The sequence below is a fragment of the Delphinus delphis genome, chromosome 6 (assembly GCF_949987515.2).
Source record: "Delphinus delphis chromosome 6, mDelDel1.2, whole genome shotgun sequence".
Taxonomy (NCBI): Eukaryota; Metazoa; Chordata; class Mammalia; order Artiodactyla; family Delphinidae; genus Delphinus; species Delphinus delphis.
The window spans coordinates 80,464,221-80,488,699 of record NC_082688.1 but is presented as its reverse complement, the minus strand read 5'-3'; the positions used below and the strand labels follow the sequence as shown (position 1 = coordinate 80,488,699).

Genomic DNA, 24,479 nt, shown 5'->3' with positions numbered 1-24,479 from the left:
GGTGTACGGGCTTCAGTAGTTGTGACATGTGGGCTCAGTAGTTGTGGCTCGTGGGCTCTAGAGTGCAGGCTCAGTAGTTCTGGTGCACGGGCTTAGTTGCTCTGCAGCATGTGGGATCTTCCCAGACCAGGGCTCTAACCTGTGTCCCCTGCATTGACAGGCGGATTCCCAACCACTGTGCCACAGGGAAGCCTCCCAAAGCAATCTTGAGAAGGAAAAACGGAGCTGGAGGAATCAGGCTCCCTGACTTTAGACTATACTACAAATGTACAATAATCAAGACAGTATGGTACTGGCACAAAAACAGAAATGGATCAGTGGAACAGGGTAGAAAGCCCAGAGATAAAGCCACGCACATATGGTCACCTAGTTTATGACAAAGGAAGCAAGAATATACAATGGAGAAAAGACAGCCTCTTCAGTAAGTGGTGCTGGGAAAACTGGACAGCTACATGTAAAAGGAATGAAATTAGAACACTTCCTAACACCATATACAAAAATAAACTCAAAATGGATTAGAGACCTAAATGTAGGACCGGACACTATAAAACTCAGAGGAAAACATAGGCAGAACACTCTGACATAAATCACAGCAAGATCCTATTTGACCCACCTCCTAGAGAAATGGAAATAAAAACAAAAATAAACACATGGGACCTAATGAAACTTGAAAGCTTTTGCACAACAAGGGAAACCATAAACAAGACGAAAAGACAGCCCTCAGAATGGGAGAAAATATTCGCAAACGAAGCAACTGACAAAGGATTAATCTCCAAAATATACAAGCAGCTCATGCAGCTCAATGTCAAAAGAGCCAACAACCCAATGCAAAAATGGGTGTAAGACCTAAATAGACATTTCTCCAAAGAAGATACACAGATTGCCAACAAACACATGAAAGGATGCTCAACATCACTAATCATTAGAGAAATGCAAATCAAAACCACAATGAGGTATCACTTCACACCGATCAGAAGGGCCATCATCAAAAAATCTACAAACGTTCTTCAGAACCTAGGGGCAGGACAGGAATAAAGACACAGATGTAGAGAATGGACTTGAGGACCCGGGGAGGGGGACAGGTAAGAAGCTGGGGCGAAGTGAGAGAGTGGCATGGACTTATATATACTACCAAATGTAAAACAGATAGTGGGAAGCAGCCGCATAGCACAGGACGATCAGCTCGGTGCTTTGTGACCACCTTAGAGGGGTGGGATAGGGAGGGTGGGAGAGAAACACAAGCGGGAGGAGATTTGGGGATATATGTGTATATGTATAGCTGATTTACTTTGTTATACAGCAGAAACTAACACCATTGTAAAGCAATTAAAATAAAGATGTTACAAAAAAATAAAAAGTAATGCAGATGATCCTGGATTGGATCCTGCACGAGAAAAATTAACAACTAAATAAATAATGCAGTAGTGTAAATTTGTAGTTACAGATATGTTTATTTAATTTAGAATATGACAATAAAGAGATGAAACCACTCCATGAAAACCTGTAAAGTGACACAAATTTATGTCTCATGTCTTTTATTCTTTGTAGTGACTCTTTGAATACCTCCCTAGCAGTGACCAGTGCAGTGCAGAACTCCACCCACACAACTTCAGTCATTACCTCCTCCAGTCTGACCAGCTCATCGCTGAGCTCCACTAGTCCCATAACAACATCTTCCTCCTACGACCAGAGTTCTGTGCATGACAGGAGCGCGTACCAAAGCTCTGTGAGTCCATCGGAGTCAGCTCCAGGAACCATCATGGTTAGTGGTGTTTCCGGTTTCTCCTCATAGGAAATCCTATTTGGAGTTCGGTGTGTAGTTGGGAAATCATGCTTTTTGGCTAAGATTTCCTTTTAGAAATGGCTAACCTTTTAAGTAGAATCCGTATAGTTCGTTGGATTTGCCATTAGTGGCCATCTCATTTGAAACCTGTGTTTCAAGCACCCTTGCACAAGGATTGTGTGAATGGACCCAGACACTTGGTATAAGGATAGTGTAAGGATATACCCTGAGTTGTTCAGAGCGGCTTGGATGGCGTAGGCTGGGACTATAGTCTGTAATATTTCACTTTCCTGTAAGGCAAAGACATTCAAGCATTATAGAGAGAGCTACTTTAAAGAGTGGATGAGAACATGAAAATAATGAAAACAATTGAATTGGCATAGCAGAAATTTGGGTATGTTGTCTTTTCTTAGGTTTCCTTCTAAGATTCTGAGGAAATATTTATACGTATCAACTTAAGAGACTTTTCCTCCCTTCCTTTTCCATCTTTCATGTTAGATGTTTTCCTCAAATGTCTGGTGATTCCAGGCTGCCCACTTGACACTGAAAGGTTAACTGCCTGTGGCAGTAGGTTGTTGGATGTGGGCTTTCGTGAGGGACAGTGTGGGCGGCCATTTCTCTAGGGGTGGGGAGTTCCTTCATCAGCCCCTGTGGGCCTTTTCTGTTGAGTTTGTTTAGATTCTCCAGGGACTGTTCTTCTAGTCTCTTCCCTGTAGGGCCTATACCTGTCTGTTAGTGTCTTAAGAGCCTAGTGCAGACAGAAGGCTGCCGTTGGAATAATTTGTTTTGTCTGCATTGACTTAATCTGTGTTTTTTTAATAGTACTCCTTGCCATGTGTTACCCTCTTGATGAAGTTTAGAGCCTGTGGGAGACGGTGGAAGGGGGCATTCACCCTGCTGTACAAGAGTTTAAAACATTTCTCCTATGTTTAGCCCTACCTCCATACCCACTTCCAAAGTTATGTGATATATATAAGTACTGAGTTGCTCGGTGTGGTTCTTTGATGTCAGTTGAGTGGTTTTCTGGTTTTCCCTACTGGTTGCTTATGATTTGGCTTTACCCGGTCAGCTAAGTCAGAGTTACTCTCTGGAATCTGCTTTCTACTGTACAAAATTTTGTTGCTCTCATTTTCCACCTGTATTTGCCTTTCTTGGTTTACATGTTTTTAAAAAGCCGTGTATTCTTCATATATCTTCTTTAAGAAGTTTATTTTTGTGATTTCCGACATGGCAACCACTAGCCACATGTAGTAGTTTATTTAAATTAAATACACAATTAAAAGTTTAGTTTCTCAGACATACCACATTTTAATGCTGACTGTCTAGATATGGTTAGTCACTACAATATAAGACCAAGCACACACAGACAGTATTTCCATTATTGCAGAATATTCTGTTCCCGGGCTTCCCTGGTGGCGCAGTGGTTAAGAATCCACCTGCCAATGCAGGGGACACAGGTTCAAGCCCTGGTCCGGGAAGATCCCACGTGCTGCGGAGCAGCAAAGCCCGTGCGCCACAACTACTGAGCCTGCACTCTAGAGCCCACGAGCCAAAACTACTGAGCCTGCGTGCCACAGCTTCTGAAGCCCACGTGCGCCAAGAGCCCGTGCTCCGCAACAATAGAAGCCACTGCTATGAGGAGCCCACGCACCGCAGCAAAGAGTAGCCCCCGCTCACCACAACTAGAGACAGTCAGCGCACAGCAACAAAGACCCAATGCAGCCAAAAATAAATAAATAATTAAAAAAATATATTCCGTTGCCTTGGAACGTGCTGGTCTATAGTTTCTAAAACATAAATCAGACTGTGTGCTTAAATCTGTCATCTCCATGACATCTCAGTTCCAGCTCTAACTTTACCTCTTGTTCTGCTTGTCTGTATCACTGTTCACCTCGTTTCTTGCTCAGCTCATTGAACCAGATTTCTGATCTCTCCCGATCATCTGATACTTTATTTTTGTTCCCACCATGCTTCTGCCTAGAATTTCCCCCATCCCAAATAATATGGCTCCTTTGTTGTGTCAATTTGTCCATTGTTTGTGGAGTGTTTTGGTTTTGTTTATAATATTTTTTAATAGAAGTATAGTTAATTTACAATGTTGTGTTAGTTTCAGGTATACAGCAAAGTGATTCAGTTATACACATATATTCTTTTTTAGATTCTTTTCCATTATAGATTATTACAAGATATTAAATATAGTTCCTTGTGCTATACAGTAGGACCTTGTTGTTTCGTTGTTTGTATTTAAAAATGATTTTCTAGGGACTTCCCTGGTGATCCAGTGGCTAAGACTCCACGATGCCAATGTAGGGGCTCCAGGTTCAATCCCTGGTCAGGGAACAGGCACAGCCAAATAAATTAAAAAAATGATTTTCTAGGTGGGATCAAGTGTTCCTAAGTTATGATGGCAGCTGTTTCGTTCCCCTTTTCTATTTTTTTTTGTCTGGTGTAGTTTTTTTGGTTTGTTTTTTGTTTGTTTGTTTTTGCAGTATGTGGGCCTCTCACTGTTGTGGCCTCTCCCGTTGCGGAGCACAGGCTCCGGACGCGCAGGCTCAGCGGCCATGGCTCACGGGCCCAGCCGCTCCACGGCATGTGGGATCTTCCCGGACCGGGGCATGAACCCGTGTCCCCTGCATCGGCAGGCGGACTCTCAACCACTGCGCCACCAGGGAAGCCCTCTGGTGTAGTTTTGAGAAGACTTTGTATGTCAGGGTTTGTGCTGTCTTGGCTGCACATGCTTGATGTCATGTGTATGTATTTACTGAATAGTGAACCCCTGTTGAGAGGGAGGCAAAAGAGTAGAACTTTGATTGCTCTCCACCTGTCTTTGTATATTGGTGTTTCCCTTTCTCTGACTTCAGTCTTTTAACTCGTTTTGTTTTTTCCTAGCAGTTCTGTTTTATTGTCTACATTTCTTGTAAATAATCTCATTGTTTTAAGACTAAAATGTGTTGTAAATTAAGATTTTATGAGCAGAAATTGTACTGGATTTTGGTTAAGGCAGAGTCAAAAGCTATAAGGTTTGTCTTTTTTTTTTAAGTAGTTTTGACATTTGTGAGAAGGTTATTTCCTCAGCTTCCTTCTTCCATCCAGGACCAGTGTCTGAGCCCAATAGGTTCCAGTGTCAATCACTCTTTGCCGGGTCTCCCCACCCAGTCTGTGGAAGTAAAGTTTTCCTTGTGAGGATGCCTCCTTCTGTGAGAAGGTTCCAGTGAAGTGCTTTATGGTTAACTCAAACCAGTTGTTTTCAGATTCTGTTCTTTTTGGGACTGACTACCAAACAGTCCTAACTCACTCTTTCCCCACCCAGTTCAGAAAAAAACATGTTTCAAAGTAACGTCTTTCTCTGAGAACCATTTTGTTAATAATATAAAATATGATAATTTCTTGTATGAAAGTTATCTTTGTTATAATTTGGAAACATTTTCTTTCTTGTATGGGGGGTACTCAGGAGACAGAATGTGCTTGAGACAGGAAGGCTTGTGGAGATTTCAATATAATGAGAATTCCTAAGTCCTTCCTATGGCTTAATAATTTTTAGGACTGTTTCATTGCTTCCTGTGCTTTTGGTCTTATGTTTTATCCTTGTTACTTCCTTAAATACCCAGTTTGTTTTAAAAAAAAATGTCAGCTTGTTGAGATTTATTAAGAATTTGTTGTATTGCCTCTCCTTTTATTAAGAAACAAAACAAAATAGGCCATAGTTCTTTGCTTAATTCATAATGCTTCATATGTTTGTGGCTAAATCCCGTAGAAAGTCATCTAGGTTGTCATTTGATTCTGCAGGTTTACTTTCTTTTCTCTTTCTTACAGAATGGACATGGTGGTAGTCGAAGTCAGCAGACAGTAGACAGTAAGTATGTGAGCTAACTATTCTTGTCGTGGCTGGTGGAAACCACAGACAGAAAAAGAGCGTAGCTAATGCGATGGGAAAACAATTGGCCAATGGCTAATTCTGCAAAAATAGTCCTTCTACATTTTTTCTGAGAGCTGTGTCTGATCCATCGTTGGCATCATTTCTTTGCGTTTAGAGTTTAGATAGAGATTCCCCGTGACCAGGTTGGAGCTGATGGTATTATTAGAAATGTTATATCCACAGCAAGAAGGAGGTATTGTATTATTCTGCCCTTGTCAGACTGCACCCCCAAGTGTAGAGTGTAGGCTGGATTTAAAAGATGCTTGGCTCAGAGGCCCAGGTTCCAGGATGCTCGGAGGGCTCTCACTTCAATAATGTGAAAGACATTTCAAGCAGAAATTGGCATGCTAGTTCAGGAAAGACATTGTGAGGAAGAGAGATAAAATGTTGCTCACTATAAACACTTGGGAGAAAAGGAGGGGGCCCTCCACATCCAGCACAGCTCAGTGATCACTGGAGATAGTGTAGGTGAATCCCCGTTAGTTGTTTCCTTTGTTCTTAGCTAATTTATCTATGGTTATGATCATAGTCTAAAATGAAACTGATTTTCATTCATCATTCAGTAAAGCAAATGGGTATCCACTATCGGTATGGAAGTCAAAAAGACCCTCTTTATTTAGGAATTTTTGCAGAGTGGCCATGGGATTTTGCCAGACCAGGAGTGGGCCTCAGTTGGAATTGAAATGACACATGTGATAACGTGGGTAGCTCTGAGAACACTGGTGTCACAGGAAGTATGAATTCCACAAGCCGTAGTGGGAAGTTTCTTTTGTCCAGGCATGGGGTCGAGAGCACATAGAGGTGTACTGGAGATTTTAAGTGAGATAATGAGATGTGAAATGACCGTAAAACATAGTGCACGTTTTAGATAGGTTTTTATGTCCTGTGCTCTCTTCTCCAACCGTCTCTCTCTCTCTCTCTCTCTCTCTCTCTCTCTCTCTCTCTCTCTCTCTCTCTCTCTCTCTCTGTCTCTCTCTCTCTGTCTCTGTCTCACACACACACACACACATACACACTCAAATTCATACAAACACACGTTCTTTGAGAGGCTTTCTGTGAACCTGTCATTAACGTGATCCGACACTCAGGGAGGTGAGTTTGGGGCCAGGGACATCTATGGTGTGTTTATCTAGTTTCTGTAAGAACAGGTGTCATTTGGGAAGGACTGTGAGTAAAAAACAAGCCTCAGGGTTGTGAAGACCACTCTTAAGAACTGACTGTGCTGTGTTGCCCTGTTGCTGTCTGTTCTGGTTTTCGAGCTATCCTCCATTTAGAGACTAGTGTGTGTCCCCTGGACTCCCAGGGCCTCCCAAGGAAAGGTGCTGCCACCTCCTAACTGGAAAAGACAATGATGCTTTATTCCCAAGCACATATCTGAGTTGTATGTGTGGATGGCACTAAAACTGAGTCTTTTCTGCAGCTAGGATTGATCGCATTCATGCTCTTCTGAAAGCCTAACGCGTGCGTTTGTGTGCTCTGAGGTCTGTTCTGTTCAAGCACATGCGAAGGAAGTGCTCACTGCGCTTTTGAAAGTAGGTGTGGACAGCAGGGGTGTCTTCTGCAGATTTTAGGCCTGTGTAGCTCTCCACAGTATATGTACCCTGGGCTATCAACCCCTTCCTGCCCTAAACTGTCTGTGACCTTTCACAAAGTCAGCCTGATTTGATAGAAGCAGACCTAACCCCTGGGTGGTTCGCCTACCAGATTTTCACTGTCCCTTGCTGTGCTCATGTTGTAACTGTATTTGTCAAACTTAGAGCCTCTTTCCCTTTCTGGGTGTGGCTCAGGGTCGGGTTCCTTTAGTTGGGAGGAGTATGTTCACCCCAGAGGGGCTGTGTATGCTGGTAAAGATGTCATTTCTCTCCTTGCCTGGGACCTGTGTTCTGACAGTCCTCTCCATAGTCGCAGCAGACAGAGAAGGGCCTACCTGTGGCATGCTTGTGCATTTTCCCCAGGGGTGTAACTTTGTATATGTCTCAGCTGAGCCTGACGTGTCACAAAACATTGAGCATATTTCTGATACTTAACGGTTGGTTCTGGCGCTAAACAGATCTGTTTCTTACAGTTCCTTCATCTGTTCCAGCTCCAAAGACAACAGACCCTCCCTCCGCCCTCCCATCCGTGGGCTCCCTGCCCAGCACCACCTCTTGCACTCCGCTTCTGCCCTCTGTACCCCAGCACACTGCCGCTCTGCCCTCCTTGTCCCAGCCTGGTGACCTGTCCAGCAGCCCCCTCTCTCAACTTAGCAGGTATGTGGAAAATACGGGCCCAGAGTCCGAGGCACACGGGGGCGAAGTCCTGGAGCCCTTCTACATGGCTGTTCCCATGAGCAGAACCCACTGTTGCTCCCTGCATGATGTCCTGGCCTTTTGCAGTAAGGCCGCAGCATAGGTGGCTGGGTAGGGTCTCACAGGCACCGAGTGTGAAAGCCTTGCTGTCCTGTAATGCCCCTGCTGTCACAGAGCCCTGGGTCCCCTGGGAATCAGGTGGGTCCAAGGGGTCACTGCTACTCTTCTTCAGCCCTCAGGAGGGTGCCCCGAACCTTGTCTCTCCTCCGCATTCTGGGCCCCGTTGCTGTGATGTGGGGTGAGAGTGCTGGGGGTTTTCTGAGCAGGTCACTGCCTCGCACTTGTCGTGGTGTCAGAGATCAAGTTATCAGAACAGGGTGCAGGAGAATGGGATTTGTCTGGTCCTTACCCTGTCTTCTGAGTAGACTTCTCCTCTTTCCTCCTGTAGCCAGGAACAAAAGCGTTTGGTTTGAGTTCTGCATTTGATGGGAATTCAAGCTCTGTCTCTGGCATGTGGGGTTGAACATAGGAACTTTCTTCCCTCACACACAAATATAATGGGGTCTCTGGGGCTGGCCGTGTTCTTAGTGCAATCCTGTTCTTAGCATTTACAGTCTGCAGAGCAAATGGTTAGAGTTGTCTGAGCTGGCTCTGTAGCTTTCCTAGGGCAGGATGTCCCAGATCCTCATGGTGAGTGACCCTTTAGATCATTTCTGACCACAGAGCACCTGGACTGGGTTCCAAGGCCACATGGAAGGAAGGATGTGAAGGGATGGGCAAGCTCGTGTGCAGCCCTCCTAGACGCGTGGGTCCCTCGAGTGGAGTGCTGGGGGGTGCACACGCGGGGCTCTGCCTTGTCTTCCAGCTCTCTCTCCGGCCACCAGAGCAGCCTCTCCTCTGCGCACACGGTGCTCTCCACCAGCACGTCACACACGGTAAGTGTTTTCCTTGCTCCCTCGCCCAGCACCCTGCTTAGCCAGCTTGGAGCTTAGTCATGTGCAGGTGGGGCTTTAGTTTGTGGATTTTAAATATCTGAAATACTCTAATAGCTTGGCTGTAATGTCTCCATCTAGGTACATGGTTTGAACAGATGATTTCCTAGGCAACATGGAGGACATCTTGCTTCCTAAGTCCATGTCTCTGTGGAAGAATTGGTTCTCCACACCTGATAGATGATTGGCAGGGCTGTCAGGTGGTGAATTTGTTCCCAAGAACTCACTGAGCTCCCTGTTCATGATAGGAGACCTTTCTACCTGGCAGGGTTGGTTTTATTTGCTGGGGCTTCTTATGTTGAGGTCTTTGCAAGTTTTGTAGAGGAAAGTAGACTCGTTGCTAACTTCCACATGGCCTCTACTAAAAGTCAAGTTTAATCAAGAGCAGTGTTCCTGGGGAATGCTCTGTTACTTTGTGAAGCCCACTGTAGGGAGAGTGCTTGAAAGGAAAGGGAGAGCTCGCGTGTCTCTGAGACTGACAGCCCAGTCAGTGTAACTGCATTCCAGGTTGCTGGTGGTCGTGGAGACTTCACTCTTGCCGTCTCAGGCCATCTTCCCCAGCTCAGAGGCAGAGGCTTTGGGAAGGTTGCTGTTGAAGAAGGAAGTGTGGGTATGGAGAGGCAAGAGTGGAAGCACAAGCGGGCGAGTGTCCTGGTGCGCTGAAGAGTGACCTAGATGGTGGTTGCTGAGGTGCGGCTTCTGAGCTGTGGAGCTGGGAGCGTGGTCTTGGGTAGGACTCGGTCTAGACCGAGCAGGCTGAGGGCTGGCAGCCGGGCCGTGCAAGGAGGCAGGGCAGCAGGCGGGTGTTGTGCTAGCAGCCGGGGAGGCTGGAACGTGGAAGGAAAGGTGCCTGGAGAGAGCACAGTGTCCCTCTCCTGGGAGACAGCAGGCTTCCACAAGGTGGAAGTAGATGGTTCCTCAAGTAGGGAAGGAAGTTTTGGGTGCAGATGAACGGGAGAGTCGGGAAACTGGGGGAAATTGGTTTCCTCTGAAGAAGAAGTCGAATCTTTCGCTGTAGAATGAAGCAATGGAAGATTCAGGTCCTATCCTTTATCAGGACCTGGCTAACATCATGGCTTTCATACTCTAGCTTTCCAAGTGAAATCAGTTTACACATAATTCTTTGTCTTAAAACACATAGATCACTGTCTTCATAGCAGAGATTGGTGTGAATATCTCTGCCCTTGGAGTAAGTTGCCCACCAGCCAGTGCCTCCTGTTTGGCCAGTGGGAGCCCTGAGATGTTCCCTTTGTGAGCCCTGCAGAGCTGGCCTCCTGTTCCGGGCACTGTGTGTTGGAGCCCAGAGCTCTTGCTCTCATGGGTTAGCTGCACTCTGTGTCTTAGCAGGAAACGCCAAATCTTACAGTCCCAATGGCCACAGCCAGAATCACCTAGTACAATTGCTAACATCGTCACAGATTCAATAACGAAAGACATAAAGAGATATATACTGAAAAGTTTTTGTCTCTTTTCTACTTGGTTGTACGCCTTTTCCTCCTATTTTCTTGATCCTCTAGTTTGTATTTTATAAACCCATAAAATGCATACATAGCAGTTTTCCTTCTGCCCTTTTTCTTTTCCTGTAATATAAATGGGAGTATTCTCTACATAGTGTCCTTTATCTTTTTCCCTCACTTAACAGTGTAGCTTCAGGAGGTTTCTGTGTTGAATCAGAGTTCTTTGTTCTTTTTTCACAGCCCTGCTGCATTACATTATTTAATCAGGCCTCCTCTGATGGAACTTTAGGGCCATTTTCAGTCTTGATACCTTGGAAATACTGTGGGTTCAGTTATAGACCACCACCGTGGGAATATTGTGGGAAAGTGAGTCATATATCTTTTGATTTCTTAGTGCATATAAGTTTTGTTTACACTATACTGTAGTCTGTTAAGGTGTGCAATAACATGTCTACAAAAACAACATATCTTAATTTAAAAATACATTATTAGCTAAAAATGCTAGCCATCACTTGAGCCTTGAGCAAGTTGTAATCTTTTTGCATTTGTAACATCAGAGGTCACTGATCATTATAGCAAATATAATAATGAAAAGACTTGAAATATTGTGAGAATTAACAAAATGTGACGCAGAGAGAGGAAGTGAGCCAATGCTGTTGGAAAAATGGTGCTGATAGACTTTCTTGACCCAGGGTTGCCTCAGACCCTCACTTTGTAAGAAACGCAGTATCTGAGAAGCACAAGAACATGAGATGTGCCTGTACAAACAACGGTGGATAACCTTCTGCACGTGTTTCACGTGTGCAGCTGTGTCTAGAGTGTAAACCCTGGAGGTGGAATTGCTAGGCATTTGTCATTTTATACAAATTGCTCTGCATAGTGATTTTAACCCACTTAGATCTCACTGGCAAAGAATGAAATGTCCTCTTTCCCCACGTCCTCCTGAAATGATGTTACCAAATATTTGTATTTTTCCAATGTGTTAATAGAAAAATGACCTGTCAGTATAGTGTTTAATCGAAAGAGCTTGAACATCTATTTTATATATTGGAAAGCCATTAATTTCTTTTTGGGTGAGCTGTTTACATTTTTCATTTTCCTGTCAGGTCTGTGGTCTTTATTTCTGTAGTAGGTAGCCCTTTGTGATGGGAAGTGCAAATATTTTTCCTAGGTTTGTCATTTTATGAATTGATTTTTGAATAGTCGGATATATCATAGTCTGTCACAGCCAGGTCTTTCCTACCTTGTCTGTAAAGGAAATCTAGTGTATTCTCCTGCCCTTCGTGTTCTGTGGAAGGTTTGGTGCAGCTGTGCTTTTCTGGGCCCATCTGAGGGGCTGAGTGGCAGCCCCGTCGGATGGTCCGAGCGAGCCAGCAGCTTGTCTCCCTCACAGGTTTGAGAGGTGAGGGGGCAGATACGGGAACGCCGCCAGGGTCCACTGAAGTAGGAGACGCTTGCTGGATGACTCTGGAGTTCCCGTGGATTCCTCATACTCCCCAGTCTGGGAATGTTCTTTTTTTTTCTTTTTTTAATCCTGTGGTTGAAAGGTTGTGTGGCCAGTGCCACCATCACAGTGCGGTGGTCAGAGCCATTCCTGATCCTGTGGCGGGTGCCCTTGGCTCCACGCAGGGGGCCGTGGAATGGGTGCTGGGCAGCCCTGGCCCTACCCTGGGCTCTCGTCTTCCTGGTTCTGTCTGTCCATCTAGGCGGAAGGGGCAGGAGTCCCGAGGAGCCCCAGAAGACCATAATTTCAGCGGTCTTCACTTGCTGAGCCAATTCTGGATACTAGTGCTCGGGTGGGCAGGGCGGCCCGCGGGGCTGGGACCCGCACGGCGCCGTCTGTGCCGTGGAAAGCAGAGCACACGGGGGCCCCCTTTCTCCTGGTCCTTCGCTTCTTCAGCTTCCCCTCCAGGAGTTTCCCGGCTTCTTTGTTGTGCACAAGTTCTGATTTGGAGGCTGGTCTCAGTCTTACAGAGCCTTTTCCTCCCTCTTTGACCCTTGCTTTGCCCAGCCAGGTGTATCTCTTCCACCCACCCCTCAGGCCCTGAAGCCCTTCCTGATGCCTCGTTTACTAGCAGCTGGGCAGGACCCTTGGCACTCAGGCTCTTCACAGCTTTCTGCTAGGCTTTGCCCTTCTTTCCTCGGTGGCTCTTGTCGGGCAGGCCTAGGGCCGGGCTGGGCCCTGCTTGGTAGTCCCTGGTGACCCACAAAGTGTCACCAGATCCTGGAGCAAAGGCCTCTCTTGGCCACCTGTGACTTCAGGTCAGAGGAGCCAGGAAGGCTCTGACTTGGGTTGGGCTGCTTGTGGCCGCAGGCTCGACTCTCCTGAGGCTCCTTGCTTTTCTGTGAGGTGGCTTTTCACCTCATATTGAGATGCTCTGTGCTCATCTGTGTCTGTGCTTTGTTTCACTTACCAAAGCCTGAGCAACTTTAATGATTTTTTAGGAGGGTTTTTTGGTCGTAAATCTCCATTTTAATGGTCTTGAAAGCTCAGCTGATGAGTTGTGTCCCAATGGCCTACTGTGGCTGCAGTGTGAGAGGCCACGGTGAGCACACTGGTCCATCTGAGACTGCGGGCACACAGGCCAGGCCGGTTCTTGTGCACTCTTGTGCTTTGCCCCCAGATCCATGTGTCCTGGCTTTTGTCTTGCCAGCATGCCGGCGTGGAGAGCGCCCCTTCCCTCCAGTCCTCAGCCACCTTCTCAACGGCAGCAACCTGTGCCTCGAGTGCCGCGTCCTCAGGGCTCAGCCTGCCAAGCAGCATGAACACGGTCAACAGCCTCTGCCTGGGCGGTACCGCTGTGAGTGCCCCCAGCAGCAGTGCCAGGGCCACGCCCTTGGTGACCTCAGGTGTGTGCCCCCCGGGGCCTTTCCAGCTCCCCCGCCCCTCGAAGGTGCTGCTCTGCTTCCCGGGAGGAGGCCGAGGCGGGCAGGCCTGGGGGGGTCCACGAGCATCGGAAGCTCACAGTCTCCCTCCGGCTGTGCCGCCACTTGCTTGTCTTCTTTGTTCCACTCACCTCTTGAGGCCGGATCTTCCAGAGCTAATGTGGGGGCCAGGTTCTGGGTGATTCTGAAATCAGTGTCTGGGGGCACGCTCCCCTGGGCAGCCTTTGTGCTCGTAGCTCCCCATTCTTTTCTGTCCTCGCTCATCCCTGGAGCTGAGATGACGGAGCAGCTCTCGTGGGCTCTTCTGCTCTTGCTGTGACTGCCTGGCAGCCAGACCCGGGCAGACTGTGGTTTGGTAGCGACTGCTCGCCCGCCTTTGGCCCAGCTGTGCCTCTCCTGGCGCTGCCCGGCCTGCTTTGTTCTGAGGGGCAGGCGGTTCCTGCTGCTCGGGCCCTCTCGGCGCAGTGCGGCCTTCAGGAGAGGGTGGCGGTGTTTTGTGCCGCAGGGCGCGGACCCCTCTGGTAACACAGCCTGGATGTGGTGGCACGTGCTCTGTCTCCCCCGCCCCCTAGCATGGCTTCCGTTTCTCTCGGCTGCTGCCCTCCCCTCTTGCCCGTGGCCTCGTCTGGGACGGCACCGTGACAGTGGGCTCGACACCCGCCGTGCCCACAGTACGTGAGGAATCTCGCCCTTGTGGTGGCCCCTTCACTCCATTTGAGTTTGCCTTCACAGGCAAAGCGCCCCCCAGCCTGCCCCAGGGGGCGCCTCCCCTGCTGCACAGCCAGTACCTCGTGGGCCCCGGAGGACTGCTTCCTGCCTACCCGGTGAGCGCACGTGGGGCTCTGGGCCGGCCCCCGGCAGGACCTGGGGGCCTTGGGTTGCTGCTGCTCCTTCCCTGAGCCCACCTCTGCCGCTCGGATCCCGGGCGTTTCTCCAGCTAGACTCCGTCAAGGCAGGGCATCTAACAGCCTTGTTGGTCCTCACACAGGTTTATGGCTATGACGAGCTCCAGATGCTGCAGTCACGGCTGCCGATGGTGAGTGGGATTTCGGCTGGTGGCCGGGGGGATTCAGACTCTTGAGTCTCGCGCATCTCACCCGCGCGGCCGTGACCGCTACCCTCTCTGGCCTTCAGGACACTCGGCCTGAGGACTTCCCTCAGCACCACAGCTGAGAAAGCTGCTTCCATCTGGTGGTTGTGCCTGCTGCACCTACAGCCTGGGCACTCGAGCGTCCTGCGCTCGTGCCTGGGGATCTTGAAGATCATTGGGACCTGGGGCCCCAGTAGGCAGTGTCCCTACCAAACGTGGGTCCTTCTCTTCCCTCAAGTTCCACCCCTCCCCCCACCAAAACAAACAAACAAACAGGACGTGGCGCTGCTTACGTGCCCCTAGACTTTTTATTAAAAAAGTGCTCTCCGAAGTACCATCTAGTGTTTTTGGCTTCTGAAGTGGCCATTGGTGATGCTCGTGATGGCAGCTTTGTTATTCTGAGTGAGTGGCTGGAGCCAGCAGTCTTTAAGGGCCCTTCTGGGTTTAGCCTGCCATCCCGTGTATAAGAACGCTGGCCCCAGGATCTCTCTGGTTGCTGCAGTCTCACTCTGAGGGCAGCATTGCCTCTTTATTCTGGCCCTTGCTACCAGGATGAAGCACTGGGCCTTCTCTGGGATGGCCACGTGAGCAGGACTGCAGTGCAGAAGAGGTACAGGATGAGGCACGCTCCCTGCCCGGACAGCCTGCAGGCTCCTGTACCCCCTTCTTGGTCTGGCGTTTCCCAGACTCCTGATCATTTGCAGCAGACCAGGGCATCTGTCACATTGTCTGGGAGTAAATAGCTATTTGGACCCCGATGTCAACTCTCCTGGGTATGGTCTTTCCTTTTCCCCAAGTGAAGGTGAGGTGTCCTTCCTCAGACTCCTCTCCACTGGTGTTAGCCCCTCTTGGGCTGGCCACAGAGAGCTCAGGGAGCTGCAGGCACCACCTCTACCTCCCAGGCCCCAGTGGCTGATGCTCGTGTCTCTCAGAAGACCCTTTCATCTGCTTGGAATGTTTCCATAGGTTGGTAGCTGGGCAGCTCTTCCCCAGTGTGCAAACCAGCAGCCAATTACACTACTGCTCAAGGGGCCTGCGGGACTTTCCAGCTGCTGCCCATGTCCCTGGAGGGCCCAGAAAGGATATTGAGGACATGATGACAGATTTCTAGAGTGGAAAACAGAACTTAGGGTTTCTGGGGATGCCTTAAGCCCTAGGGCTTTGCAGGGAAACCAGAAGCGGCCCTAGTCCCCCTGACACTCAGGAAACCTTGCAGCCAGGAGCCCCAGGGCATCAGAGATGGAATGCAGGAGGTGGTCCTGAATGAGTCTGAAGGTGGTGCCTGGTTGGGCCCCTAGGAATGACTCAGTGGGATTCTAGCCCTGGGAATCATCCTGGGCTGCTGCATATTGCTTCAATCTTTTTGTGCCTTAGAAGCAATCACCTCTGAGCCTGCCTTTTGAGATGCATTTCTTTCATTTTCCCCTTTGGTTATTTCTTAGATTCTGATACTTTTGTGCCTCATTTCCACCTTTGGATTTTCTTGTGTCAAAGAGCTCCCCCTCCTGGGCTTCCTCCAGGCCTGTCCCCGCTTGTGTTCTACTAACTGTGCTTTTCTAGCCCTGCCTTCTGTTGTGGTTCTGGTCTGAGGGTGCCGTGGGTTTCCTGGAGGTGTCTGGGAGATGGGGCCAAAGGAGGCTGTAGGTGCCTTTCCTAGACACTGCTGCCCACGAGGAAAGCAGGAGGGCTTTCCCTCGGCTCAGAGGACCGGGGTGTAGTATGTCCAGGGCTGCCAGAGCCCTGGGCGGTGGGTGAGGGTCAGGGCAGGCCTCCCCTTCTTCATAGAGCTCCACTGTGTTTTGCCTCAGCATCCACGCTTGTCCTGACTCCTGTGCAATGTCAGCGTTGCCAGGGCAGAGTGGGCGGTCTCTCCTAGCTCAGGACCTGACCCCTGTTAAACCCTTTTGGCCCCTCCTTCTCCTCAGGTTTCTCCTTGTCCTGTTAACTTTCCTAGCTGCCCTTCAGAATCCCTCTCACTGGAGAAGCCAGGAGAGTTGGTTTGGCCCATGACATTCACCAGCATCCATCTGTGATGTAGAATGGATGTGTGTGACTGGGCCTCCGCTGGCTCTGCCCGGGGAAGGCTGAGGGATCGGTCAGTGCGTCTACATGCTGTGTGCCTGCCACACTGCACAGCTCTGACCGGCACCATTTGTTTTGAATTCTCTGTGAGTGCTGCCCTCTGGTGGTGTGCCTGTGACGTCCCTGCGGTCTGGTCGGCCTGGGGAATGTGGCATTGCCTGGAGCATCCGTACTGCCTGCAGGTTCTGCTGTCTTGGGAGTGGGGTGAGGCTCTTGTGCTGACTGAACCTCTCTGGTCTCTCCTAGGATTACTATGGGATTCCTTTCGCTACACCCGCAGCCCTCGCCAGTCGAGATGGGAACCTTGCTAATAATCCCTATTCAGGTTAGTCTTGTTCAGGGGGTTAGGCATGGGGGCGGAGTGCTCATCGGACTGGCCTGTGGCTCATCCCGGGAGTCTGGAAACAGACGCAGAAGGGCTGCAGAGACCTACCGGCTTCCTGTTGTTGTGCTGGCAGCCAGGCCTGTTCCTGTTCACGGGGACCAGTCTGGCTTTTTCCTGGCTGGATAGGGGGCAGTGACTGGATTCAGTGCCCCGTTTCTCCCAGGTGATGTCACAAAGTTTGGCCGAGGAGACTCTGCGTCCCCTGCACCTGCCACCACCCTGGCTCAGCCCCAGCAGAGCCAGTCCCAGGCCCACCACACAGCCCAGCAGCCCTTTCTGAACCCTGCCCTGCCACCTGGCTACAGCTACACTGGCCTCCCCTACTATACAGGCGTACCCAGTGCCTTCCAGTATGGGCCCACCGTGTTTGTGAGTATTCAGGGGGGTGTTACTCCAGCTCCAGGGAACAGAAGCAGGGAGGGAGGGACAGGTCCCCACTCAGAGTGTCACCTGGCCTTGAGGAATGAGTCCGGCTTGGGGGCGAGGTTCCTTTCCCATCTGTTTTGAGATCTAGCGTGTTGCGCTACTGAAGACACCTCCCTAGTGGTTGTGCCACGAACTGCCTGAGGCTAAGCCGGGGTGACCTGCTCCCCCAGCTCTGTCCCCCTACTAATGCCTCTCCTGCTTGCCTGCCACCAGGTCCCCCCGGCCTCAGCCAAGCAGCACGGTGTGAGCCTCAGCAGCCCCACCACCCCTTTCCAGCAGGCCAGTGGCTATGGCCAGCACAGCTACAGCGCAGGTGAGGGGTGCTTCCGCCACGGAGAGGCACGGGAAGGACAGGCTCACCTAGCTCACACGTGCCTCTTGTCCCCTGCCGTGCTAGGTTACGATGACGTGATACAGGGGGCGGCGGCGGGAGACTACACCAAGGGTGGCTATGGTGGATCATCGCAGGCACAGAGCAAGTCTGCAGGTTCTGGGCCTGGCAAAGGTAGGCCTTTCCAGGATTGCGGCCCAGAGCAGTCGTCTCCTCCCCTGACTCCTTCTCAGGCGAGGCTGCCCCAGAGGGCCCCTGGAGCGGGGGGAGGCTGGCGCTGGGGCCAGCTGATGTGGGAACAGCCGCTTTTCCTTCTAGGAGTGTCGGCGTCTTCGAGCGGCCCCGGCCTCCCTGACGTGACTGGGTCCGTCTACAGCAAGACTCAGGTGAGGGAGGGCCGGCACTGGCGGGAGGGCTGGCAGAGTGCTGCCAAGCGAGCCTCACTGTCGTCTCTCTGCCCTGCAGACTTTCGACAGGCAGGGATTTCACGCAGGGACCCCACCACCGTTCAGCCTGCCCTCGGCCTTGGGCTCCCCTGGGCCCCTGGGCCCCGGTTACGCGCCCTCACCGCTCGTGCACGTCCTGCCCGCCCACCAGCAGCCTCACTCACAGCTGCTGCACCACCACCTCCCACAGGACGCTCAGGTGAGCCCGGTGGAGCAGGCGGCCATCCTGCCCTGGGCTGGGGGCTCCGCTGCAGCCTTGACAGCCTTCTCTCCTCCTCCTCAGAGCGGCGCGGGTCAGCGCAGCCAGCCCAGCTCCCTGCAGCCCAAGTCACAAGCCTCCAAACCTGCCTACGGCACCTCTCCATACTGGACAAACTGAACCCTGAAGAGCTGGGGGGCCAGGGCGGGGCCTGGCCAGGGCGGGGCCTACCCCGGGCAGGAGAGCGCACAGAGCCCGGCACCCTCCCCAGAGTTTCTGAGACGTGTCAGCCGAGCCTCTGTGGGGAGCCTGCCTCCCAGACTCCCTGTTGTATGTAATGTATTTATGTATGTATTTGTAAATGTGGTAGAAGGCTTGGGGGAGGGGGGAGCAGCTGCTCCTCTCCCCACTCAAGCCCCTTCCTGCTGTAGCAGCAGCAGCCCCCTTCCCCCCTTCTGCCTTCAGGCCTTCTACAGAGCCCCCCGGTGGGCAGCATCTGGAAGGGCTGGCTGGAGGCAGTTTGGGGACTGGGGTCAGGTACCAATGAAGAATCACGGCTCATCTCCCTCCCTTCTCCCTCCCTTGTAAACCATTCTTTGAGTTTTCGTCCCTGTGTAATTACTTTATCCCTTGCTTTTTGAGAAACTGGTCCTTTTGTCATCTGTCATGTTCCCCTCCCTCCAAACCTTGATCTGGGAATGGCAGAGAGATAGCCCTGCCCCGCCCCCCCCCCCCCCTTAGAGGTGGCACCTGTTTGTCTCCACAGAGAGCTGGGGCTTCGGCTTCTGATCTGGTCTTGTCCCCAGAGACTTGCCTTCCTCTGGCTGACCATTTTTAAAATAATCTGAATTTGCGCTCAGAGATACTCAGCCAGTCAGCTCCCCTTTAAAAAAAAAAAAATCAAAGATATGCCTTCATCTCAGTGACAACATGTCTCCAAGCAAAGGCTCCTCTATTCCAGTCGTCCTGAACCAGGTGGGCGACTGTTTCAGAGGTTTTCTCTTTTGCCCAAACTCCACCTAATAAAGTTCTGAGAGCATACTTTCTCTGTGTGGTGTGACTCAGGGAGAGCTCAGGGCAGAGACCATCTTCATTATGGTTCCAGGGACCCTGGACTTCACAGGGCTGAAGTAGAGCTCCCATGGTCACAGGCTTCTGATAACAGGGTGTTAGGGCTTCAGTGGGTATTCCTTGCTTTGCTGGGCCCTTCTCTTGTCCCAAAACAATCAGCATTCAGGGAGGGAAAAGGTAAAGGACGCAGCTGACAAGGTAGCTAACCCTCCTGACAGGCAGTGCTTATCAACGGTTACCTTTGTTTTTCTTGCAACTCTGTAACAGACTTAGGGGACAAGGCGGTCTCTAAAAGGGTCTTGTCAACAGGATATTACGGTAGGGTAATTTCTTTTCCAAAGGAACAAAGGTAAGAACTCTGAGAATACAGTTCCAGGCCTAAGTTTGCACAGCTAAACCTCTCTGCCCTTTGCTCTTCATCAACCAAATGCAATCTTGATTGACCGTCGAGGACTGTGGCGGGACAGAAGACTAGTGAGCCAGGGTGGTGTGAAGTAGGTAAGTGGGTCCTGGGCTAAATATCTGCTCCAGAAAGTCCCAAGGAACCATTCACCTGGGGCCAGGATTCTGACTTCTCTTAAGCTCCTCCCTCCTGATTCCAGGCCACCAGTCCAGAAGGAACTGGGGCCGTAAAACTATACATGTCTCCGCCAGGAGGCAGATCTCCATGCTTGTCTGAGGCGCAGCTGTATTCCAGCCTGGCAGCTGGCTCAAGGCCTTGAGGTGTTGCCCGAGACATTATAGCATCCCGTTTCAAGTCAGCGTGCCAGAACCAGCCCAGGGGGTACAGTCTTTACCTTGTCTGTTTTTGACCTCCAAAATCAATGGTCATTCATCAGATAGGTCAAGCACTGCTGGCTTAAAAAAAAAAGTGTCCACAACTGAAACTTACTAAATTATGTGATCTATTGCTTTCTGATCCCTTCTTTTAGCAGCGGGAAGTTGACAAGTGACAATGAAAACAAAAAACTTGCGTAAGGAGGGCAGTGGAGCACTCCTCCATCACTTCACCGACCTACTTATACTGGCAGCTTGTGCCCTATTTCAGAATTAAGGTTAACAAATGGCTTTGTCTTTAATAACCTTTCTTAAAAGCTGGTAAGGATTTGGGGATATTTATTCTGCAAGGAGGTGAGTTGAGCAGACTGTCAAAAGGCAGGTGAGCAAGATTTGGTTTTTGTTTTAGTTTTTCAGCTGACTCCTGTGCATAATCTGCAAGGGAACAGAGCAAGTATTAAGACCACCTTTTAATTTTAATACACAAAAAAAGAAGAGGGTCATCCCATGGGGAAGTAGCAATACAGGTATATTTTATTTCACATTTTATTAGTAGACAGATGGGCAGAAAAAGACAAAAAATAAACCACTAAAGGGGAAATTGAACACAAAATGCATCAGATAATCTTTTCTCATAAGTTAAACTAAAGAAAAACATCTACAATTTCAGCTAAGAAAACTATTAAAGTCAGGTGTGTCCTGCTGGTTTCAGAATAGTTGAAAATTGCATCTGAATCTTTGTAAATGTAAACCTTTTTAAAAATCAGGGTGGGAGGGTAGAGAGTTAATTTTCAGTGGAGAACTACACATTTTCCCCTTCAATCGCTTACTATGTATTTTCCAAACATAAGGAAACCAGCAAATAAAGAAGCAAATAATTACCAGGGAAGAGGAAAGAAGGGACTACAAAAAAGCTTGGCTAATAGAAAAAAGAACTCTGGAATGATGTGAAATGAAAGGGGAAGACTGCGAGAAGCAACAACAGAATCATAATGTACGTTCTCCACCCAGCCTCAAAATACACAGACCTGAAGAGCGTCCAGAGGCCTCCACTAGAATCGAAAGGAACCTAAAAATGCAGGATGGATCCTGAATTCATGTTACACCAAATAATCAGCACAACTGTACTCACAAGGTTGTGGCCTAAGCCTGAGATCTCCACTCCCGAAAGAAGTTACGTGCTTCAGTTTTCTTTTGCCACAGTATGTGTTCGCAGGACAGAGCTCTGGAACCAGCACCTGGGTTTTACAAGTCAGTCTGAGCTATCAGAATGTCCCACCTCCTAGCAAATCACCATACCCCAGTCTTTTCTGGAACTGACGACTACTCTCATCAGAGGCAAACCCAGCTCTGAAGAGTAACACCCCAAAGGCTGAGAGGTACAACCTCCACCTGGCTCTCTGAGTCAACGTAAAACAGAGGCCAGCAGGGCCTGTGCGACAGGGCTGAGCAGCACAGCACCTCCCACAGTGCCAAGGAGTCTGGCCTGCCCTGGGGGAGAGACGCTTTGGCAGGAAGAGAAAAGGCTTAGTTTTAGGGCTCCGAGAGAGCGTAAGACCAAGCACGCGGTGCACGCGTGTGTGTTTTGGGAGTGTGGAGTGATTGATAGGGGGTGATCAGAGCATTATGAGTATGTGTGGGGCAAAAGACTAGTTTCAACGTCCTTCTATGAGAGTTTGCACTCGGTGTTTTGTCACAGGAGAGCTGCTCTGTTCTCTGAATCTGACTGGAGTCGCTTGACTCAGGGGTGCAAGTAGGCCATGGAGTTTGGACAGATTCTGGGACCAGGCTCAACAGTGTCCCATGTGAACCTTAGCACGTTCAACATTCCCACTTTTTTAAGACTAGATTCCAGAGAAGGCTGCTGGGAATTAGTTGGCAAATGTTTGGAGAGTTTGAAGAGCGAATGAAAACCCTGAGATCAGAAAGGAAGGAGGAACTAAGGACCTAAGTATCACAGACTGTGTCCTAGGGTCCATCCTACCTCTGTCCCTCATCAACCCTTTCGTTCTTTCTGAGCTATACGATCTGAAGAAAAGGAGTTGAACGCTAGCACGCAGGGATCTGAAGTAGGTTCATAGCGGTATTTTCCCCACTGAAAGAACACTGCCCTCCTGTGAACTGACCCGCCCCCATAAGAAACAAAAATCATCGCCAAGTACTGAAGAAGTCCCTGGTTGGTGAAGGCTGATGGAACTCGGTATTGATTGAAGTAACACACGATCGACACCGGGGAGATCAAGGCTGCAGCAATTGCGTGGCAGGAAGATCTAGCGTTGCCCAGACACTGCTTGCAGCCAACTCCCTTGGCTCTGCCAGAAGAGTCAAAGAAGCTCAGGGGAAAGCTCCATGCACAACTTCCGCTTGCACTCCATAGCCCGAGCACATTGAAAGGAGAGAAAAGTCCAGGTCACATCCAGTGAGAAAAGCGGGAACCGGTCACGCATGTCTCACATATATCCACAGTTACCACTATCAGTATAAGCAGCTCAATGAAAACCAAAATCTTAACACATGCACCTAGTATTAATACTAAGTAATTAAAACTCGCTACTTAAAAAAAATCCTCATGGTGAGAGTGTATCTTTCAGGGAAAGGCCATGTTAAATATATAAAACAGATGTTTTCTCTCCCAACAGTGGTCCCCAGTAGTTTGACTTTTTCCCCCAGCAGCATCAACCAAAACCAGCATAGTGATTTTAACTCTTCGTTCCCGTCACTAAGACTCCACACACACACACACACACGCACACGCACACACACGCACACACACACACACTAATCCCCACTCTCTCCCCACTCCCTGGGGGAAAAAAATAACTCTGCCTTCAAAATAAATAGCAATCAGTTCTATGTAAAGTATGAATATTTATTTCAGGCTTTAGATCCCAATCGATTTCGAAAAACAAAATCTGATCTCTCAGAGTAGCTGAGGCCTCTGTGTTAGGCTGAAGGGCCCTGTGCCCTTAGGAACACGTTTCAACAGGTTCAGAACAAAGTCCCTGACGCCTGCTGTACCCCAGCCTTAAGAAGGGAAAGAAAATTCACCACCACGGGGCTGAACGAATGCACACACACTAAGGTAAATGAGCAGCTAAAACTTGGCAAATTTGCTTTGTTAAGAAATGTTTTGTGGGGCTTTTATGGTTTTTTTTTTCTTTTGCTACCCAGCATATGCAGCACTTGTGAACTCCCGATGGGTTCCCAGCTTTAAACACATTAAACGTCTTGATGAAAGACTAATTCTTCAAGAATCTAAAAACAGACCAAACGTGTTTTGCTGTGAACACTTTGCAGAGACGAAGTGAGGTGGGAGTTTGAGTTTAAAGAAAAAAAAAAAAGAATCAATACAGTGATGGAAGGGTAAAGAATGCAAGAATTCAGACATTCTGTGGAGGATTAGTTTCTCTCCGTTAAGAGGTCCATAAAAAGGAGCAAACTGAGATCCATAAGGGGAGTCACCAGGAGCCGTTTGTTTTCCCCACCCCCATGATAGGTTTTTGCTGAGGGGCCACTGCTAGGTCCCCACTTGCTCCCCTCCCTTTGGCCTGAGACGGCAGGGCAGTACAGGGGCCTCGAAGGAGCACGTCACGACTCCTCATTCCCAGAATCATCATCGTCATAACAGTCGGCATCTTCCTCCTCCTCATCTTCATCATCAATGTCGTCGTCGTACAAGTCGTCATAAAGCAAATCTGAGCTGTTGTCATTGGAAGGCACTTTAGTTTTGATGCAGTATTCCGCCAGGGTCGTGGGGACCTTCACTCCATCCTTTTCTGCTTCGGCTTTAGTGGCTGACACCTGTTTCCTGAAGGGAGGATAGTTTATGTAAGTCTCTGGAAGATGGATTTATAATTGGCCTAAACAATCCAAAATTCCTTACTGGTTTCTGAACTTTAGTACCTACCTACCTGAAAGCATCTTTGATAAGATACCCTCTACTACACCAAAGGTTCTAGCCCATCAGGTACCATTCTGAAGGACACTTAAAAATGACCCTTCTGAGGGCTTCCCTGGTGGCGCAGTGGTTGAGAGTCCGCCTGCCGATGCAGGGGACGCGGGTTCGTGCCCCGGTCCGGGAAGATCCCACATGCCGTGGAGCGGCTGGGCCCGCGAGCCATGGCCGCTGGGCCTGCGCGTCCGGAGCCTGTGCTCCGCAACGGGAGAAGCCACAACAGTGAGAGGCCCGCGTACCGCAAAAAAAAAAAAAAAAAAAAAGACCCTTCTGAAGGGCATTTAAAGCCATGCACCTCACATGCTGGTTGGCCAGAAATCACCTCAGGTTTTCCGCCTTGTCTTCCCGCACTAAACTCGGAATGCAGTCCCATCAACTCAATAGTCCTCCTACTT

The 24,479-nt window shown here is 49.5% G+C and overlaps 2 protein-coding genes and 1 non-coding gene across 4 annotated transcripts in view; 2 read left to right on the top strand and 1 right to left on the bottom strand.

Moving 5' to 3' along the window:
- The window catches only part of UBAP2 (ubiquitin associated protein 2), a 115,508-nt gene extending 96,913 nt beyond the window's left edge, over nucleotides 1–18,595 (top strand). The window contains exons 16-30 of one of the 2 annotated variants that reach the window (XM_060014899.1): nucleotides 1,549–1,762; nucleotides 5,597–5,636; nucleotides 7,765–7,948; nucleotides 8,853–8,922; nucleotides 10,677–10,802; nucleotides 13,091–13,286; nucleotides 14,055–14,146; nucleotides 14,311–14,358; nucleotides 16,741–16,819; nucleotides 17,043–17,248; nucleotides 17,519–17,618; nucleotides 17,703–17,810; nucleotides 17,955–18,022; nucleotides 18,102–18,281; nucleotides 18,366–18,595. In XM_060014899.1, the coding sequence (XP_059870882.1) occupies nucleotides 1,549–1,762; nucleotides 5,597–5,636; nucleotides 7,765–7,948; nucleotides 8,853–8,922; nucleotides 10,677–10,802; nucleotides 13,091–13,286; nucleotides 14,055–14,146; nucleotides 14,311–14,358; nucleotides 16,741–16,819; nucleotides 17,043–17,248; nucleotides 17,519–17,618; nucleotides 17,703–17,810; nucleotides 17,955–18,022; nucleotides 18,102–18,281; nucleotides 18,366–18,461 (1,807 nt within the window). In that variant the 3' untranslated portion in view covers nucleotides 18,462–18,595. The remainder of the gene's footprint in view (nucleotides 1–1,548; nucleotides 1,763–5,596; nucleotides 5,637–7,764; nucleotides 7,949–8,852; nucleotides 8,923–10,676; nucleotides 10,803–13,090; nucleotides 13,287–14,054; nucleotides 14,147–14,310; nucleotides 14,359–16,740; nucleotides 16,820–17,042; nucleotides 17,249–17,518; nucleotides 17,619–17,702; nucleotides 17,811–17,954; nucleotides 18,023–18,101; nucleotides 18,282–18,365) is intronic. The other variant, XM_069540777.1, reaches the window with a different exon arrangement.
- Nucleotides 7,036–7,117, top strand: LOC132427774 (small nucleolar RNA SNORD121A). The gene has a single exon (XR_009519982.1). It is a non-coding gene; the product is annotated as a small nucleolar RNA SNORD121A (small nucleolar RNA).
- A 2,042-nt stretch (nucleotides 18,596–20,637) lies between the features above and the next one.
- UBE2R2 (ubiquitin conjugating enzyme E2 R2) overlaps nucleotides 20,638–24,479 on the bottom strand; it is a 95,783-nt gene continuing 91,941 nt past the window's right edge. The window contains exon 5 of the mRNA XM_060014897.1: nucleotides 20,638–23,937. Within this exon, the coding sequence (XP_059870880.1) occupies nucleotides 23,718–23,937 (220 nt within the window). The 3' untranslated portion in view covers nucleotides 20,638–23,717. The remainder of the gene's footprint in view (nucleotides 23,938–24,479) is intronic.